Source organism: Vicugna pacos, chromosome 9 (genome assembly GCF_048564905.1).
Source record: "Vicugna pacos chromosome 9, VicPac4, whole genome shotgun sequence".
In the NCBI taxonomy this organism is placed as follows: Eukaryota; Metazoa; Chordata; class Mammalia; order Artiodactyla; family Camelidae; genus Vicugna; species Vicugna pacos.
In genome coordinates, this window is record NC_132995.1 from 12107585 (window position 1) to 12124606 (window position 17022).

The following is a 17022-nucleotide window of genomic DNA, read 5'->3' on the forward strand; positions in this document are numbered from 1 at the left end:
GGAGCTCCCTCCCCCCACCCCTTTCCAGGTTCCCTGCTGAGAGGTGGCTGTTGCCATGGTAACAATGACACAGTGACCTTGGGCCCAGGGTTCCCCTTCCCCAGCCCTGTCATTCCAGGGAGGGTCCACAAGCCTTGCTCCAAGCCTTCCCCTGCCTTCCTGGCCTTAACACACTATGTCCTCATCACCCCACTCTGTCCCATCCCTTGTCCCCTTGTCCCCAATCAGGACAAGCCCTTGCGTGAGAAATTCAGGATAGAATCACTCTACACTAGACCACAGAGGCATTCCCCACTGCCCTTAATTTTCCCAGGGAGGGGAGAGGTTGTGTTGAGCTCCTCTCCCCTGTCTTTCACCCATGCGGATGCCCCCACCCTGTTTCTCTGCTAGGGATGTCCCTACACCCACCTCTGATCACAGCCTTGTTCCCTGAGAGGGGATAGGAGGGGTCATTCAATAAAGAGGTCAAGCAACTCCTGGTCTGCTGAGGTCAGAGAGGCAAAAGGATTTGTCCAAGGTCATGAACTTACATGATCAAATGGATAATAGTAGCTCTCTGATTGAGGGCTTCCTAGGTGCCAGGTACTTTTATAAGCACTTTACAGGTATTAAGTCATAGTTGCCCAAAGCCACACAAGAACTTTAACCCAAGGCTATCCTGTGGTCAATGGCCACTCCCTCTCTCACGCAGGGGGTTTAGGGGATCTCTTCTCCTCTGCGTCCTTTTCTCCTTTTCCTCCCCATCCCACCCCACCCCCCACACCACAGTTGAACTTCTGTCTGTATCTAGGTTCAAGATTGAAAACAATCGAATGAGAAAGAGGTATGTGCAAGGACTTGCCCAATCAGGAGCAGGGAGTTTGGAAAGCAGGGACCAATCAGAGAGGGTAACTCTGAGGGGCAGTCCAATGCAGAGTAGGTTTGACTAGAGGGCTTGTGGAGGGACCAATCAGAGAGATCAGAACAGATTACGCTGTACAATGAAGAGTGGGCACCATAGGGCGTGGCTTTTGGTTTGGGACCACACCTTTGAAGGGCGGTACAAACTGAGGACCACCTCCTCCCTTTCCACCAACCTCCACTCTAGGTTTCCTCAGATCCAGATTTCCTAGGCTTTCCCTGGGGCACTCCTCCCTGCTAAACTTGAATGTGAGCAATACTTCTGTTAGAGAGGTGAAGCCTGGACTTTAGGGAGGAGCTAAGAATGGGGGACCCAAGCTAGGTTTGAAAGACCAGAACCTAGGCTGGATGCTTTGGGGGTGGAGCCTAGGGTGGAGGGGTGGGGCTAGGGATGATGGATGGAGCTTGGGGCAGAGATGGGGAAACTTTAGAGTGGTGTCTAAGGTAAAGGGGTGGGGCTCAGGCTGCGAGGGAGGGTGGGACCCAGGCTTAAGGGGTCAGTGTCATTTATTTAGGTCAGATAGGGCAGATATTTTGCAATGAGGCGAGGCCTTAGAGACAAGGCGGAGCCTATGCCTAGGGGCAGGGCCTAAACAGTGAAAGAATGAGATTGGTCACGGATGTCTTACTAGCCGGTTTGGGTCAGGAACAGGGCCCTAAAGAAACAATCACACTATCTACTTCCACCTGATGCCCTGTTTTTCAGGCCAACTCACATTCCCCGACCTCATGGGTACTCCCCTGCTGCTGGGGTATACCCCTCTCCTCTAGTGACCCCAGACTGGGAGAGCATGTTTATTCCTTAGTGTGCGCCCTGCAGTGAGTCTTCAGTGGACCAAGCTCCCAAGTCCTCTCCTAAAAGATGTTCAAGAACACATGTTTACTGAGCACCTGCTGGGTGCCAATTATTCTTTGGGAAACTGGAGAAAACTGGTGCCCGTGCCACTTCCCTCCGGTGGCTTACATCTCAAGGACTAGACAATAAGCAATAAATAAATAAATAAATAAGGAAACAATAAATAGGTAAGCAAACAAGCAAACAGGAGCATTACCAGGAGTGATGAGGGCTATGAGGGAGATAAAATGAGTGGTGGAATGGAAAGAAAACGTTGGACCTGTTTGGGCTATTTTTAGTGGTCTCTGGAAGAGTCCTCCGGTTTTTTCCCATCAATGTTTATTATGAAAAATTTCAAATACGCAGCAGAACTGAAATAATTTTACAGTGAACACCCCTATGCCCACCATCTAGATTCTACCACTGACGTTTTGGCAGAGCAGAGTGGAAGGGAAGGGGAAAGAGGGTGAGGGCAGGTATTTAGCCATCCATCTACCCATTCATGAATCCATTTGATTTTTAAAGTATTTCAAAGTAATTTGCCAACATCAGGACAATTGCTGGGGGTCGGGTATAAATTGGTCATGAGAAAGGAAGGCCTCTCTAAAGAGATTACATTCAAGACTAGAATGAAAAGAAGGAACCAGCCAAGGAAGGGGGATAGTGTGCAAAGGCCCAGGGGCTGGAACATTGGAGGAATAGAAAAGTCATTATTTATTGGGGGGAGGGTATATCTCAAATGGTATAGTGCATGCTTAGCAGGCACAAGGTCATGGGTTCAATCCCCAGTACCTCCTCTAAAAATAAATAAATAAACCTAACTACCCCCCGAAAAAAAGGTTAAAAAAGTCATTATTGAGGCTGGAAGACCAGCACAGTTGGGGATGAGGTCAAGAGGTGGGCAGGGGCCAGAGCTCACAGGGCTGGATGCACTCTGGGAGCGAGGCTGACTCTGCCTGGGCTCGGGCTTTTTGTTTTTCTGCCTCTGTGTACCTCTGTCTCTCTTATTATTATCTCTTCACCCTGCTCTTTTCCACTCCAATCCATCCCAGACCTGCTCTCACCCTCTGTCCCCTTCACCTCCACCCTGTTCTGCTATTTACTATCTGAGTGACCTTAGGCAGGTGACTAAACCTTTCTGTGGCTCAAGTGTCTTCATCTGTAAAATGGGGATAGTAAAGAGACCTCCCTATCTGGTAGCTGTGAAGAGTGAATGAAGTCCTATCTGTGAAGCCCTTAGATCCATTCCTAGTACCTAGTAGTGCTGGCACTGACCCACTTCTGCTGCTATTGTTATTATTCTCCCACATTGGTCCTCCCAGTCCTGGACCTCCGCCTCCCAGCAGGGAGCACCAGGATCCAGGGTGAGAGGTGAGGATGGTGCCTGGATGGTGGTGGTGATGGCGAAATATGGAGACTGTGGGGGTGGGACTGTGAGTGTCCCAGGGGGTATCTAATGGTTGTGAGTGGTTCACCAGAGGGAAGTTCTGCAGAGGTGCCCTTGATCGGGGGGGGGGGGGCAGGCTTCGTGTGATGACATGGCTAGGAAGAATTTAGGGAAGGGGTATGGGAGAAGACCTCAACACAGTGGGATCCAAAATGGGAGGGGTTTGGGCTGCCAGGGACCTGTGGGATTGCAAAAAGACAAATTCTGAGGGGAGGACTTGCTGGGTTTAGGGGACAGTGGATATTTCAAAAAGAGGTGGAGGGAGGCCTGAGATACTCAGTCAGATTGGGGAGGAGTTGGGGGACCGATATTCAGTAGGAGTTGGGCAAAGGGGTCTGAATAAGGAAGGAACAAGAAATCCTGGCCTCCACAGAAGTAACAAGGAGGGATAAGATCCTGCAGGGTCCAAGAGAGAGAACAGGAACAGGGAGAAGACAGGGTCCTCATGGGGCAACACTGGTGGGGAGGATGATTAAGAACCTAAGGCAAAGTGGGTGTTCAGGAAACCAAGGGGTGCCTTGGAGGGGAGGATGGTCTGGGTTCTAATGGGGGTAATCAGGAAAGTTTAGGGTCTTCCATGATGATAAGGGACATATTTGGGCCTCAGAGAAGTTGGACATGATTTGGAGTCCCTATTGGGACTCAGGGAATGGTTTGTGGTCCTAGAGGGTAGAAGGACATAGAGGGTCCCCAGGAAGGAGTGGGATATGGTTTGTGGTCCTGAGTGGCTGTAGAACATTATCTATTTGGGTCCCCAAAGGGAGTAAGGCATGATCTGGGATCTCCTTGGATGTTGACATATGGTCCAGGTCTTCTCTGGATGTTGGGGTATGATCTGAGGTCCGTGCAGGATGGTGTGTGGTCTGGGTCCACCTGAATGTTGGGTATGATTTAGGGTCTCTGATGGGAATGCTCTGCGTCCCCTTGGATGCTGGGTTATGATCTGGGGTCCCCCTAGATTTGGGGGTACTGTCTAGGATCCCTGATGGGTGTGGGGCAGAGTTTGAGGTCACCAAGGAGAGCAGGACATGGTTTGTGGTCCTGGGTGGCTGTGAAACATGGTCTGGGTCCTCCGAGGAGGTAAGGCATGGTCTGGAGTCCCCCTGGGGGTCGGGACATGATCCACTGGGGGTTCGAGGGTCCCCATGCCAGTCGGGGCGTGGTCTGGCGGTCTCCGGGGAAGCCGGCTGGGCTGGAGGTGGGACTGGGGAGGGGTTGGGGGCGGGCCTGCGGCTCCGCAGTGGAGAGGGGTCTGCGGTTGGCCCCAGGGCAGGGGTCGGGGGCGCGTGGCCGTCCCGCCCGGCCACTCCGGTGGGCGCCCCCTCCCCCCTTGCGGCGGTGGCGGCGGCGGGGCTCGGGCGGCAGGCGGCGCGGAGGGCGGAGCTCGGCGGCGACTCGGGAGGGAGGGCGGGAGGCGGGAGGGAGGCGGCCCCGCGGCACCGCGCCCCCTCCCCCGGCCCTCCCCCCACCATGGCGCGGAGCGAGGCGGCGGCGGCGGCGGCGGCGGGGCCGGGCCCGGGGCCCCCCCCGGGCTGGGTGAGCGCGGCCCGCAGCGGCCGGGGAGGCGGCGGGCGGGGGCGCCGGTGTGAGCGCGGGTGTGAGCGTGCGAGCGTGTGTGTGTGTCCGCGGCGCTGCGGCGGGCCCGGCGTGCGCTCGCGCGGCCCTGTGTGTGCCCGGCGCCGGCGTGTGCGGCGCTCTGCTTGTGTGGCCATCCGGGTGTGTGCCGGGTGTCGAGCCGAGGTGCTGTGTCCGGCCATGCGTGTGTGTCCCCCCGAGCGGCTGCCCCTCCGGCTGTGTGTCTAGGGGGCTGTCGCGCGCCCATCGGAGGGGTTGCGTGCAGGTGTGTGTGCGTGGGTTGTGTGCCCAGGTGTGGGTCCCCCCCCCAGCGAGTGTGTGCGCGCGACTGGCTGCGTTGGGTGTTTGTGTCCGGGTTGGATGTCCATCCGAGGGTCTGTGTAGCCGGGCGTGCCCGCTCGAGTGTCCATTTGTGTGTGTGTGTGTGTGTGTGTATGTGTGTGTGTGTGTGTGTGCGCGCGCGCACGCGCGCGGGTTGTGTGTCTCCGAGGGTGTGTGTCTGTGCGTCCATGTCAGGTTACCAGCCGGGGGCTGGGGCTCAGTACCTTGTGTGGCCAGGCCTCTGTGTGGGTTTGGGGGAAAGGAGTTTGCTGCTCCCTCGGTCCATGTCAGCTGGGGGGGTCCTTGGCGGTCCTTGGGGGAGACGGCCATGTCTTCCCCTTCCTGGTGGCTGGGTGGGGGGGGATGGGCAGCCGGTAGGTGGACAGATGGAGGGATGAGAGGCCGAGGGATGGACAGATGGGCCCGAGGGAAGGGACGCAGACATGGCCCTTCGGGCCCTTCCCCACCCACCCCACCCCAATCCCCCACTGGCCAGATCTCTGCAGATGGGGCCGGAGTTGCCTGCATCCAGATGGCCAGGCTGGGGGACCTTTGGGTTGCTGGTGAGAGGACCGGTGCTCTAGGACTCAAGCCCCCAAGCTTCTGAGATTCGACCTGCTGAACTCTGACCTGGCTGGGGAAGGGGCTGAGTTGGGAGGAAGGGAGGGATGTTAGGATTTCTTTGGCCTGGGAAGTAGGTGGGGCGGGGGTGCCTCAGGGCTGGGAGGGATGTGTATCCATGACTGTATGTGAGTGTGATTCTGTCCCTGTCTGTTGACTGTGCCACTGTGGTTCAATATTTTGTGTGTATTTGTAAATGTGTAAATCCCTTACAGGGCTGTTGTGTGAGCATGTGTCTGCTATGAGTGAACATCTCTGAGTGTCTGTGCAAAGGTAGGTCTTTTTGTACCTGTGTATCTGAGTGTGTATCAGCCTTGTAAATGTCTGTGCACATTGTGGTTCTGTGTATGTGTGTGAGTGTGTATCCGCTAGTGTGTACATTTGTACATCTGTTGGTGTAGGAATGTATCAGCTTTGTGACCATGCATCATGGGGATATGTGAAGTTGTGTGAGTGTGTTGGGCATTTAAGAGCATGCACCTGTATATCTTTGTGCGAGTGAGTATCTGTTATGTGTGTGTGCCTGTGTGTATTGGTGAATGTGCAAGAGTAGATGTGTTATAGGTGCATGCACCTGGTTGTCTGCAAGGGGGCACATGGGTTTCGCTGTTGTGTGTATGTGTGTGAGTGTGCAAGGGAAAAGGCAGTGTTGTATGTGTGGTTGTGTGCAGGTGTGTCAACCTTGAGAGTATGTGTCTGTGTTGTGAGTTCATTTCTGCATCAGTGTTGGTCTTTGGGGAGTGGTGTTGTGTAAGTTCAAATATATGTGGGCAGGGTGATTTGCACACATATGCCTGTGTCCCTGGTGCAAGGCTGACCCCACTTCTAGGCCCAGTGAGATGGGGGCCTATGTGGTGTGACCTGTGGTATACTGGGGTTCTATAGACACAAGTGTGTCCACATCCTGGGTCAAGAGCTCATGGAGGGGCAGGGCATACAGATCATACCGCTGTGTCCATGGAAATCCAGATATGGAGTCGTAGGCTGTGGGCCCATGTGGGTTTTGGCATGTCCACACATGTGGGTTTGACAGTGGTGTGATGGTGAAGATGGGAACCTCTGGTCCTCCTCCAGCTCTTGGTACTGTTCAGGTCTTTGAAGTTGGCGGTCTGGGATGTGGATTCTGGAAGGAGGAGGCTGGGAGCCAAGAATCCTGGGTTTGAAGGAGAAGGCTGGGGGGCTGGATTCCTGGTTCTTGAGAGAGGAAGGAACTGAGAAGTGGAATCCTGAGTCTGAGGGAGGAGGAGGGTGAGGTTCTTGGCTTCTTAAACCCCCAGAGGACAAAGGACTAAAGTTCTGGACTCTTGGGTTTTGGAGGGTGAACCATCTTGAGGCCCAGACACCTCCGTTTCCAGAGGTGACTTCCTGGGTCCACCTGAGACTATGCAGAACCTGAAGCAGCAGGGTTGAGAGAGTGATCACACCAGGGACTTACTTGGCTGAGATGGTCTCTGAGGCAGGTCTCTAGAGAGGAGCCAGAAGGATGCTAACAGTGTGGTTTTGTTCCTTTGCAGGTTCTGGCCCAGGCCCTGACTCCCTGAAGAGAGGTGAGTGGGGCCCCTCAGGCTGGGGAGAGGGATGTGGAGTGACTGGGCTTGTTCTGAGCCTGCCGGAGGCCTGGAGCCCTGTCTTACATGGATTTCAGTGGAGGGTATGGCAGTGTCCTGAGGGGCCAGGTGCCCCCCAGGCTGGGGGGTTGGTGACAAGGTCAGGAGCATCATGTCTGAGGAAGGGTTCATGAAGCCTGGGCATGGGTGGTAGGTTGGGGTCTCAGCCCTCAAGGAACCCCCTTTCGGGCTGGTAAGGTGGTTGGGAAAGGGAAGTTTCCTTCTATCAGTAAAGATGTAAGATAGTTTCCTGACATGAAGTGACTCTGTATCTGGAGAGTGGCATGGATGTGGTTTACCATTTTGGGTGTGTATGTGTGTGGGAAAATTTCCTGATAGTTGGACCTGCTAATGGCTGAGAGAGAGCCAGAAAAAATGATAATTTAATGCTAATAGCAGCTAACATTTATGCAGTGTTTACTCTGTCAGCATTACTCTAAACATGTCCCTGTATTATCTCATTTAATGCTCACAGTACCCCCCATGAGGTAGGTGTTATCATCCCCATTTCACAGATGAACACACTGAGGCACAAAGAGAGGAAGTTACCTGACTGAAGTCATGCAGCAGGGAAGTGGGGTGTGAACCTGAGCAGTGGGGTCCAGATTCTGTCCCACAATATATTTTCACTGTTATTGTTACTATTTCAACTTGAGTCTCACCCCAGCTGTGGGAGGCGGGGCTCTGGACTTCCTGTTTCATAGATCACAGTCTGGAGACCCTACAGCCAAGCAGGTGCAGAGCTGGGCCTCCTAACTCAGGAGCGTCACTTCCCAGGCCAGGGTTTTCTGTCCCAGATAGACCAGTGCCCCAGAGGGAGTGCAAGACAAGTGAGCTAGGGGCCTCAGAGATGGTGGGATGCCCTGACCCTGCCTCTTTTTCTCTCTTCAAGACCCATCACTGTCTCCATTCAATCTCTCTCTCTCTTTCTTCCTCTGTCTTTGTCTGTCTCTAGCACACATATTCTCTCTTCCTATCTCTCCCCCTCTCCAACTGTCTCCATCTCTCTTTTCTGTGTGTCTCCTCCACTCAGTTTTTCTGTCTCTCTTTTTTGCTCCCTATCTCTTCCTCTTTCTTTCAGATTCTTTCTTTTTGTCTGTCTCTCTCTGAATCTGTATGTGTTTCTGCCCGTCTATCTCTCCCTCCCTGTCTCTTCACCTCTCTCCAACTCTCTCTTTAAAAAAAGTTTTTCTTTGGTGGTGCTGGGGATTGAACCCAGAACCTCGTGCATGCTAAGCATGCACTTTACCACTTAGCTATACCCACCCACTTCTCTCTGACTCTCTTGGTCCCTCCTTCTGTGTCCACAGTCCCCCTTCCCATGGGCTGAAGGATCAGGGCCACATCAGGCCACAGCGCTAAACTGCAGATTCCTGGGAGGTGGGCCAGCAGGGACTGGGGCGTGGGGTGGGGTGAAAACAGTTTCAGGGACGCCCCCTTCCCATCCTTTCCTCTTCACCCCCCACCCACCCCGTGTTGTGATGTGAGCTGACACGTCGTGGGCTGCAGCTGCTGCAGGGGGAATCCCTGCCGGAAGGTTTTGCCTAGAGCAGAGGCATAGCTTGAGTGTGTGTGTGTGTGTGTGTGTGTGTGTATGTGTGTGTGTAGGCATATATGGGGCCTTGTGTGTGCCCATTAATCTGAACACAAAATTCTGCCCCCTGCTTGAGAGCTCAGCAGAGCCCAGGATGAAACCAGGCTCAGAGAAGGACTTCCCAAGACTGAGCAGGGAGACTGATGTGTTTTCCTCAGCCCCTCCCACCCTCAGACCCCCTCTGCCACTGCCAAAGGTGGAGGGGTGTTACCCTTAACATTTATTGAATGCTTACTGTGTGCTAGGCCCTATGCTCAGTGACCCCCATGAATGAGTTCACTGAACCCTTGCAACAACCCAATGAAGATGGTACAATTATCATACCATTTTAAAAATCAGGAAATTATGGCCTAGTTAGGGGAAATCATTGGTTTGAGGTCACAGAGCTAGCAAGTTGGGGGAGGCAGGACTTGAACCTGAGTCTGTTTGATTTCAAAGCCCTTGTTCTTAATAATAGTGCACATTTCTATGCCTGTCATATGTCGGACACTCGATGATGATGATAATAATTACATACTAACATGTATTGAACACATTTTATGTGCCAGGCACTGTTCTGAGTACACCATGCCCATTCATCCATTTCATCCCCACAGAAGTAAGGCCTGTTTTTATCTCCATTTTGCAGATGAAGAAACCGAGATTCAGAGAGGTTCAGACACTTGCCCGAGGTCACACAGCTAGTAAGTGTCAGAGCTGGAATTTGAACCCAGGTGGTATGGCTTTGAAATCCATGACTTTAAACCCTTGTCAGCAGTGACTTTTCAGAATATTTAGTGGGTCCTAAAAGGCCCAGGCTGGGCCAGATGTCATCCCTCTGGTTGGGAGACTATGAGAGGTCTGGGAGCTCCCAGAGGGGCAGGGTGGGGGCAGGACCCTCAGAGGTGGGGCAGTGGTAATTTACCAACCAGCATGGAAATGCTGTCATCTATTAACCAGTGCATGTTAGCTGATGATCAAGCTTGTCACTGTTCCACAGGACCTGGTTGTCAGGAAGGGTGGGATCTGGGTCAGACTCCTAGCAGGACATCCCAGGGTGACCAGGCTGGTGGGAAAGCCTTCTGCCTGGATAACTAATCTTCCCTTGCAGATCTCACCTCCCACTCCTCCTGCCTTCCGCCTGCACCATGGCTCCAGGCCCCTTCTCCTCGGCGCTTTTCTCGCTGCCGCCTGCTGCCCTGCCCTTTCTGCTGCTCCTCTGGGCGGGGGCATCTCGAGGCCAGCCCTGCCCGGGCCGCTGCATCTGCCAGAACGTGGCGCCCACGCTGACCATGCTGTGCGCCAAGACTGGCCTGCTCTTTGTGCCTCCTGCTATCGACCGGCGCGTGGTGGAGCTGCGGCTCACTGACAACTTCATCGCCGCCGTCCGCCGCCGAGACTTCGCCAACATGACCAGCCTGGTGCACCTCACCCTCTCCCGAAACACCATCGGCCAAGTGGCGGCCGGCGCCTTTGCGGACCTCCGCGCCCTCCGCGCCCTGCACCTAGACAGCAACCGCCTGGCGGAGGTCCGAGGCGACCAGCTCCGCGGCTTGGGCAACCTCCGCCACCTGATCCTCGGCAACAACCAGATCCGCCGGGTGGAGTCGGCCGCCTTCGACGCCTTCCTGTCCACCGTGGAGGATCTGGATCTGTCTTACAACAATCTGGAGGCCCTACCGTGGGAGGCGGTAGGCCAGATGGTGAACCTGAACACGCTCACGCTGGACCACAACCTCATCGACCACATAGCCGAAGGCACCTTTGTGCAGCTTCACAAACTGGTTCGCCTGGACATGACCTCCAACCGTCTGCATAAACTGCCCCCCGACGGGCTCTTCCTGAGGTCCCAAGGTCCCGGGCCAAAGCCGCCCACGCCCCTCACGGTCAGCTTCGGCGGCAACCCCTTGCATTGCAACTGCGAGCTGCTCTGGCTGCGGCGGTTGACAAGAGAGGACGACCTGGAGACATGCGCCACTCCTGAGCACCTCACCGACCGCTACTTCTGGTCCATCCCCGAGGAGGAATTTCTGTGTGAACCTCCGTTAATCACACGGCAGGCAGGTGGCCGGGCCCTGGTGGTGGAGGGCCAGGCGGTCAGCCTGCGGTGCCGCGCTGTAGGTGACCCCGAGCCAGTGGTGCACTGGGTGGCACCTGATGGGCGGTTGCTGGGGAACTCGAGCCGGACCCGGGTCCGGGGGGATGGGACGCTGGATGTAACCATCACCACTTTGCGGGACAGTGGCACCTTCACTTGCATCGCCTCCAATGCCGCCGGGGAAGCCACGGCACCGGTAGAGGTGTGCGTGGTGCCGCTGCCTCTGATGGCGCCCCCACCTGCCGCCCCGCCACCTCTCACTGAGCCTGGTTCCTCAGACATCGCCACACCCGGCCGACCTGGTGCCAACGAATCGGCGGCTGAGCGCCGGCTAGTGGCGGCGGAGCTCACCTCCAACTCTGTGCTCATCCGCTGGCCAGCCCAGAGGCCTGTGCCAGGCATCCGCATGTACCAGGTCCAGTACAACAGCTCTGCAGATGACTCCCTTGTCTACAGGTGGGTGTTGCAGCCTCAGGACCTCCCCTCAGCCCCAGGGGCCCTCCCTCCCATCTGCCCACTTCCTAGGTCTTGCTCAGCTGAGGTTCTAGGTGGGCACACAGAGTTGTCTCCAGCTCTCATTTGCCCTATCTCCTACTTCTGTCTGTCTTTGTTTTTCATGCAGTTTGCAAATCTTCGCTGAGCACCCACACAAGCCAGACCAGGGCTGGGCACTGGACTTACAGCAGTGAATGCGCACAGCACGATCCCTGCTCTCATGGGGCTCACTGTCTGCATCCTTGCTCGCCAAAGGGGTTTGCTTGTGTGCCTTGTCAGCTGAACATTCTGGAGCATGAAATATACTCACACACATATATATTTATAGTTACATTTATATTTCGAAATTATATACTAGTGCTACTTACTGTACCATCACGTTGGGTACATTATAGAAATAGAAAAGTATGAGAAAAGTACATAAATCTAAGTTATTTCCACCATCCATTGGGTTAGAAGTCATTGGATGATGTAGACAGACATTAAAGAGTTACTTTCTCCCATCACCTCTGTTATTCTCTTGCTTTCAGCTCTGTCTCTGTCTTTCTGTCTGTACCTTCTCTCCCAACTGCTCTCATGAGGCACTAAGCCCCTGCTCTGTGCTAAGCCCTGAGCTGGGTGCTGGAGGCACAGAGAGACGCAGAGACCAGACCCTGCCCTCAGGGAGCTCAGAGCCCAGACTGCGGAGGCAGGTAGAACACGATGAAGTACTGCCTTGGCCTTGCAGTGTTGCTCTGTCTTGGTAGTTTTTGAGTTTTTGGCACAGTGGGCCGTTGATAGGTGTTTGTGGGCTCTGTGGAAGTCTCTCCTTCTTCCTGGCTCTGCTTCCCTTGTTCACATGGTACAGTGCCTGCTGAATGCTTAATCCTGTTTGACTCTACCTGAGAGTGTCTGAGGGGGTGGAGCCATTTCCCCACAGTGGGGAGCCCTAGCTCTTGGGGATGATCAGACCTCCACCAAGAAGCCTGCCTCTTGGCCTTCATCTTCGCCTTGCCCAGTGTTCTCTTTGCCATGGTCCTGCCACACTGTAGGCACTTTCCTACTGTGGGTTGAATGAGTGAGTGCCTCTTTTCTCTTGTCTCTGTCATCTTCATTTTCTTCTCTTTTCCAATCTGGTCACCAAACACTGAAGAAGTGTCCACTGCATGCCAGCTGTCATGCTGGGCCCTGGGCCTACCGAGATAGATCAGACACTGCCCGGTCCTACAGACATTAGGGCAAACAAATGAACAAAACCTTTTATAAGGTACTATCAAGGATGCTACTGCATTCAATCTTCCCAACTGTGCTGTGAAGCAGCGATGATCCTCCCGCTTTCATTTTAAAGACAGGGAAACTGAGGTTCACTGGGGGAAGTCACTACCTCAAGGTCACACAGAAAGAGGCAGAGCCAGATTCCAGCCCTTACCCTTCTAATCCCTAATCTGCCCTTTTTATGTTGAACACTCATTTATCAAGCACCTCTTGTTTGCCAGACAGGGGTTCGGGGAGATGGATAATACATTCCTGTAAATAGCTCTTGGTTTCTGTGATTCTCCACTTCTCTGTTTCTCTTTTTCCTTCTCTCTCTAGCCCATGGTCACTACATGGTGGGGTTGAGGGAGGTTCACGGGCCCCCTGGACCATGCACGTATGCAGATGTTGATGGCCTTCTGTCCCCAGCTGGGCAACAGACCCTGGGACTCTTTCCTTCCCTGTAGGGCCACAGTTCCAGTCCTCCGTCCCTCACTGCAGATTTCTGTGCTGCGGCACTGTGGGGGTTAACTTCCTCACCGCTGCCATGGGCGGAGGTGACATCCAACCAGAAGCCTGCTCTGCTGCTTGCTTGGGTTTTGCAGCCAATTAGAGACACGGGGGCTCAAGCTTTCTTAAGGAGCCAGCCTCTGTCCTTGAAAGGGGGGGAGTCCCTAGCAACTGGTTATTTGTGAGGAAGGAGCAAGAGGAATGCAAGGCTCTTTGAGAGGGGAGATGAGAGGAAGAGGAAGACTTACAACCAGAGGCCCAAGGTTGGATGGGGCAGGGGCAGTGACCTGTGAAATGGCAGGCAGGGGGCAGGGGGAGCTGTGGAGAGGTGGGTGGGCCTTTATGACAGTGTGGGGCCCTCTCAGTCTTTTGGTGGGAGGGTGGCTCTGGGTGGTAGGGGAGCCTTCTGGAGGTGGGGGAACTGAGGTGGGCTTCAGGATCAGAAGGTGGCCTGGCTGGAAGGAAGGTGATGCTTCTGAGAGGTAAGAGGCCTGTGGAGATGGGGGTGTGGCCTTTCAGAGGAGGTGGCGCTTCTGCTGCCTGTTCCCCACACAGATGAGGAGGTGGTTCCTGTCTCTGGTGACCCACTAAAGAGATTTGTAGGAGAGGAGAGCTTTGTAGGAGAGGAGAGCTTGTGAGGTTGAGTGCATGCAAGTCCATGTGGCTGTGGCAGTCCCAGCTTAGCCGAGGCTGGACATGGAAGGGATGTGCCTAACAGAAGAGGGGCAAGGCCTCATGGGAGCGGTCTTATAGATGGGGAGGAGCGCAACTGGTGGTAGACTGTGAGCCACACAGCAAGGGTTGCTGGCCAGCATCAGGTGGGATGCAAGCTAATAATGAAATTATTAAGTACCAGGCTTTGGGGATGTTAATTCATTCATACTTCACACCATCTCTATGGTATAGGAATTCTTAATACCCCCACTTGGGGGAGATGAGATACAGAGAGGTTAAGAAACTTGCTTGAGGTCACAGAGCTAGCAAGTGACAGAGGAGAAACTCAAACCCTGGTATTGTGGCTCTCAGATTTTAGCAGTTTAATTAACCACTTCTTTACACTGCTGCTCATTAGAGGGCAGGGACCCACAGCAAGACAGAAGCATGCTTTCTCGGCTACAGTTGCCCCAATTATGGCTGACTCTTACCTGGGGACGTGACTTATTGACTTCAGGCAGTATAGGGCAGGGTGTGCACATAGAGTGGTTGCCTCTGATACCTGGATAGGGAGCAGGACATGCAAAGATGGGACATGGTCTTAGACACGGTAGGGGAACCATCTCCAGTGGGCTATTGTGGGGTGTGGCTTGGAAGGCACCTGTTAATCAGAAGGGAAGTGGCCTTTAGCCTTGGACACTTAGCGGCCGGGAATACGTAGCTGTGAGGCTTGGAAATTGTCCCAGAAGATAGATGGAGCTGGAAGATGTGTACACCTAAAGGTGGACTATGCAGATGAGGGGGAGTGGTCTGTATCATGGTTTCCCTGAAAGGGCAGGAATATGTAGAAGAGAGGAACTAGAAGAGCATCCATTGGTCCAGTAGGGTAAGACGGGGGGTGTGAGTTGGCCTCAGTGTCCACTTGAGTGGGAGTGGGGCAGGCAGGTAAGGGGGCATGGCCTTAGCAATGGTCCTGTGAGGGTAGGAATTTGTAGCTTGAATGGCTGCTGTTGTCCCAGTAGAGGGTGAAACACTGGAAGGGGTGCATGGTTTGGTGCCCACAGGTGGGACATGCAAGTGAAGCAGCGTGGTTCAGAGTGGAGCTAACCCCTCACTGATCCTGCCCCCCTCCCACAGGATGATCCCATCCACCAGCCAGACCTTCCTGGTGAATGATCTAGCAGCTGGTCGCGCCTATGACCTGTGCGTGCTGGCCGTTTACGACGATGGGGCCACGGCGCTGCCGGCCACTCGAGTGGTGGGCTGCGTGCAGTTTACCACCGCTGGGGATCCGGCGCCCTGCCGCCCACTGAGGGCCCATTTCTTGGGCGGCACCATGATCATCGCCATTGGGGGCGTCATCGTCGCCTCTGTCCTCGTTTTCATCGTTCTGCTCATGATCCGCTACAAGGTCTATGGCGATGGGGATAGCCGCCGAGTCAAGGGCACCAGCAGGTCGCCTCCGCGGGTCAGCCATGTGTGCTCGCAGACCAACGGTGCAGGCGCGCCGCAGGCCCCGCCCCCGCAAGACCGCTACGAGGCGCTGCGTGAGGTGGCGTCTCCAGCTACTGGGGCCGTGGCTGTCGAGGCGAAGGCCACGGCAGCCGAGATGGCTTCCGAGGAGCCGGAGGCGCTCCTTGGACGCTCCTTGGGCGGTTCAGCCACCTCGCTGTGCCTGCTGCCATCCGAGGAAACCTCCGCGGAGGAGTCCCTGGCCGCCTCAGGCCCTCGGAGGAGCCGTTCCGGGGCCCTGGGACCGCCGGCTGCGGCCCCCCCAACTTTAGCTCTGGTTCCTGGGGGAGCCCCGGCTCGGCCGAGGCCACAGCAGCGCTATTCGTTCGATGGGGACTACGGGGCGCTCTTCCAGAGCCACAGTTACCCGCGCCGCGCCCGGCGGACAAAGCGCCACCGGTCCACGCCGCACCTGGACGGGGCTGGAGGGGGCGCGGCCGGGGAGGACGGAGACCTGGGGCTGGGCTCCGCCAGGGCACGGCTGGCCTTTACCAGCACCGAGTGGATGCTGGAGAGTACCGTGTGAGCGGCAGGCGGGCGCCGGGAGGCCTGTGTGCCGCGGACAAGCGCCCAGCCGCCCGGACGCCGGGGCAGGACTCGGGGGAGAAAGCGCCGAGCCAAGACAGCGGACCGGAGGGGAGACGCGCTTCTCCTCCCTAGAGGGGGGGTGGGCTCTTGGGGGCTGCGGCTCGAGGCCACGCCCCCTCGCCCAGGGGGGGGTCTGAGGGCGGGCAGCCGGGCTCCCCTCCCCCACGGACTCTAAGCCCCTCTCCTGCCCCTCCCCCCGCGCGCTCGCGGACCTCGCTGGAGCCGGTGCCTTACACAGCGAAGCGCGGGGAGGGGCAGGGCCCCCCACACTGCAGCACTGAGACACGAGCCCCTTCTCCCCGCCCGGGACCCGGGGCAGGGGCGAGGGGCCCATTTCTTGTATCTGGCTGGACTAGATCTTATTCTGTCCCGCGGCGGCCTCCAAAGCCCCCACCCCCATCCCATTCTACTCCCTGGTCCCGTCGGGTCTGGCTTGGGGTTCCCCCTTTCTCTGTTCCCGTCGTTTGTCTCAGTCCCGCCCTCTGTCTTCTGTCTTACGTCCTTCTGTTTGTCTCTCTTCTCTGTCCCATGTTGTCTCTTCTTCTGCCCTCCTGTATTTCGTCCAGTTTTCTTGTCTCTCCAGATTATCTCTTCCCAGTACACATTCTCCGGGGCAGGTCCCACTGGAAGGACCAGACTCTCCCCTATTCCTTCCTCTTTCCCTCAGATAAATCCCCACATGAACAAAATCCAAAACCAAATCCCCCTCCCTACAGGAGCCGGGGACCCTCCGCCGCAGGAGAATTAAACTTTTTCTGTGTCTGAGGCCGCTCTGCTGACCTCTGTGTGTGTCCGTGTGTCTTGGGGGGGTGACCTAGATTACAGTGTAAAGACTCTTAAGTGACACTGAAGGCAGGATGGCTACCTGGGACCAGGGAGATTTGCACAATTTCCAGCCTCTGAGAGACTTAGAGGTGGGGAATAAAAAAAAAAAGCTAACATTTAGTCAGTGCTTACTGTGTGCCAAGCCCTTAAATCGTTTAATTCTTATAACCACCCTAGGGCATCAGTACTATTATCCTATTTTATGGATGAGGAAATTGAGGCCCAGAA

General features: G+C 55.4%; 1 protein-coding gene across 4 annotated transcripts; it reads left to right on the forward strand.

Moving 5' to 3' along the window:
- The first annotated feature begins 1052 nt into the window (after nucleotides 1-1052).
- Nucleotides 1053-16748, forward strand: LRFN1 (leucine rich repeat and fibronectin type III domain containing 1). Of its 4 annotated transcripts, none has more exons than XM_072967090.1 (5): nucleotides 1053-1149; nucleotides 7214-7246; nucleotides 9529-9583; nucleotides 9991-11433; nucleotides 15007-16748. In XM_072967090.1, exons 4-5 carry the CDS (start codon nucleotides 10028-10030, stop codon nucleotides 15905-15907), a joined length of 2307 nt encoding a protein of 768 aa, XP_072823191.1. In that variant the 5' UTR covers nucleotides 1053-1149; nucleotides 7214-7246; nucleotides 9529-9583; nucleotides 9991-10027; the 3' UTR covers nucleotides 15908-16748. The 4 variants fall into 4 exon arrangements, with proteins under 4 accessions (XP_072823191.1, XP_072823189.1, XP_072823187.1 ...); XM_072967088.1 differs by lacking the exon at nucleotides 1053-1149 and adding an exon at nucleotides 3049-3106; XM_072967086.1 differs by lacking the exon at nucleotides 1053-1149 and adding an exon at nucleotides 4610-4718.
- The last annotated feature ends 274 nt before the right edge of the window (nucleotides 16749-17022 follow it).

Coding starts and splice junctions, on each gene's coding strand:
- LRFN1 (XM_072967090.1), top strand. CDS start 10,028: ATGGCTCCAGGCCCCTTCTCCTCGGCGCTTTTCTCGCTGCCGCCTGCT. Junction 11,434..15,006: donor GATGACTCCCTTGTCTACAG/GTGGGTGTTGCA, acceptor CCCCTCCCACAG/GATGATCCCATCCACCAGCC.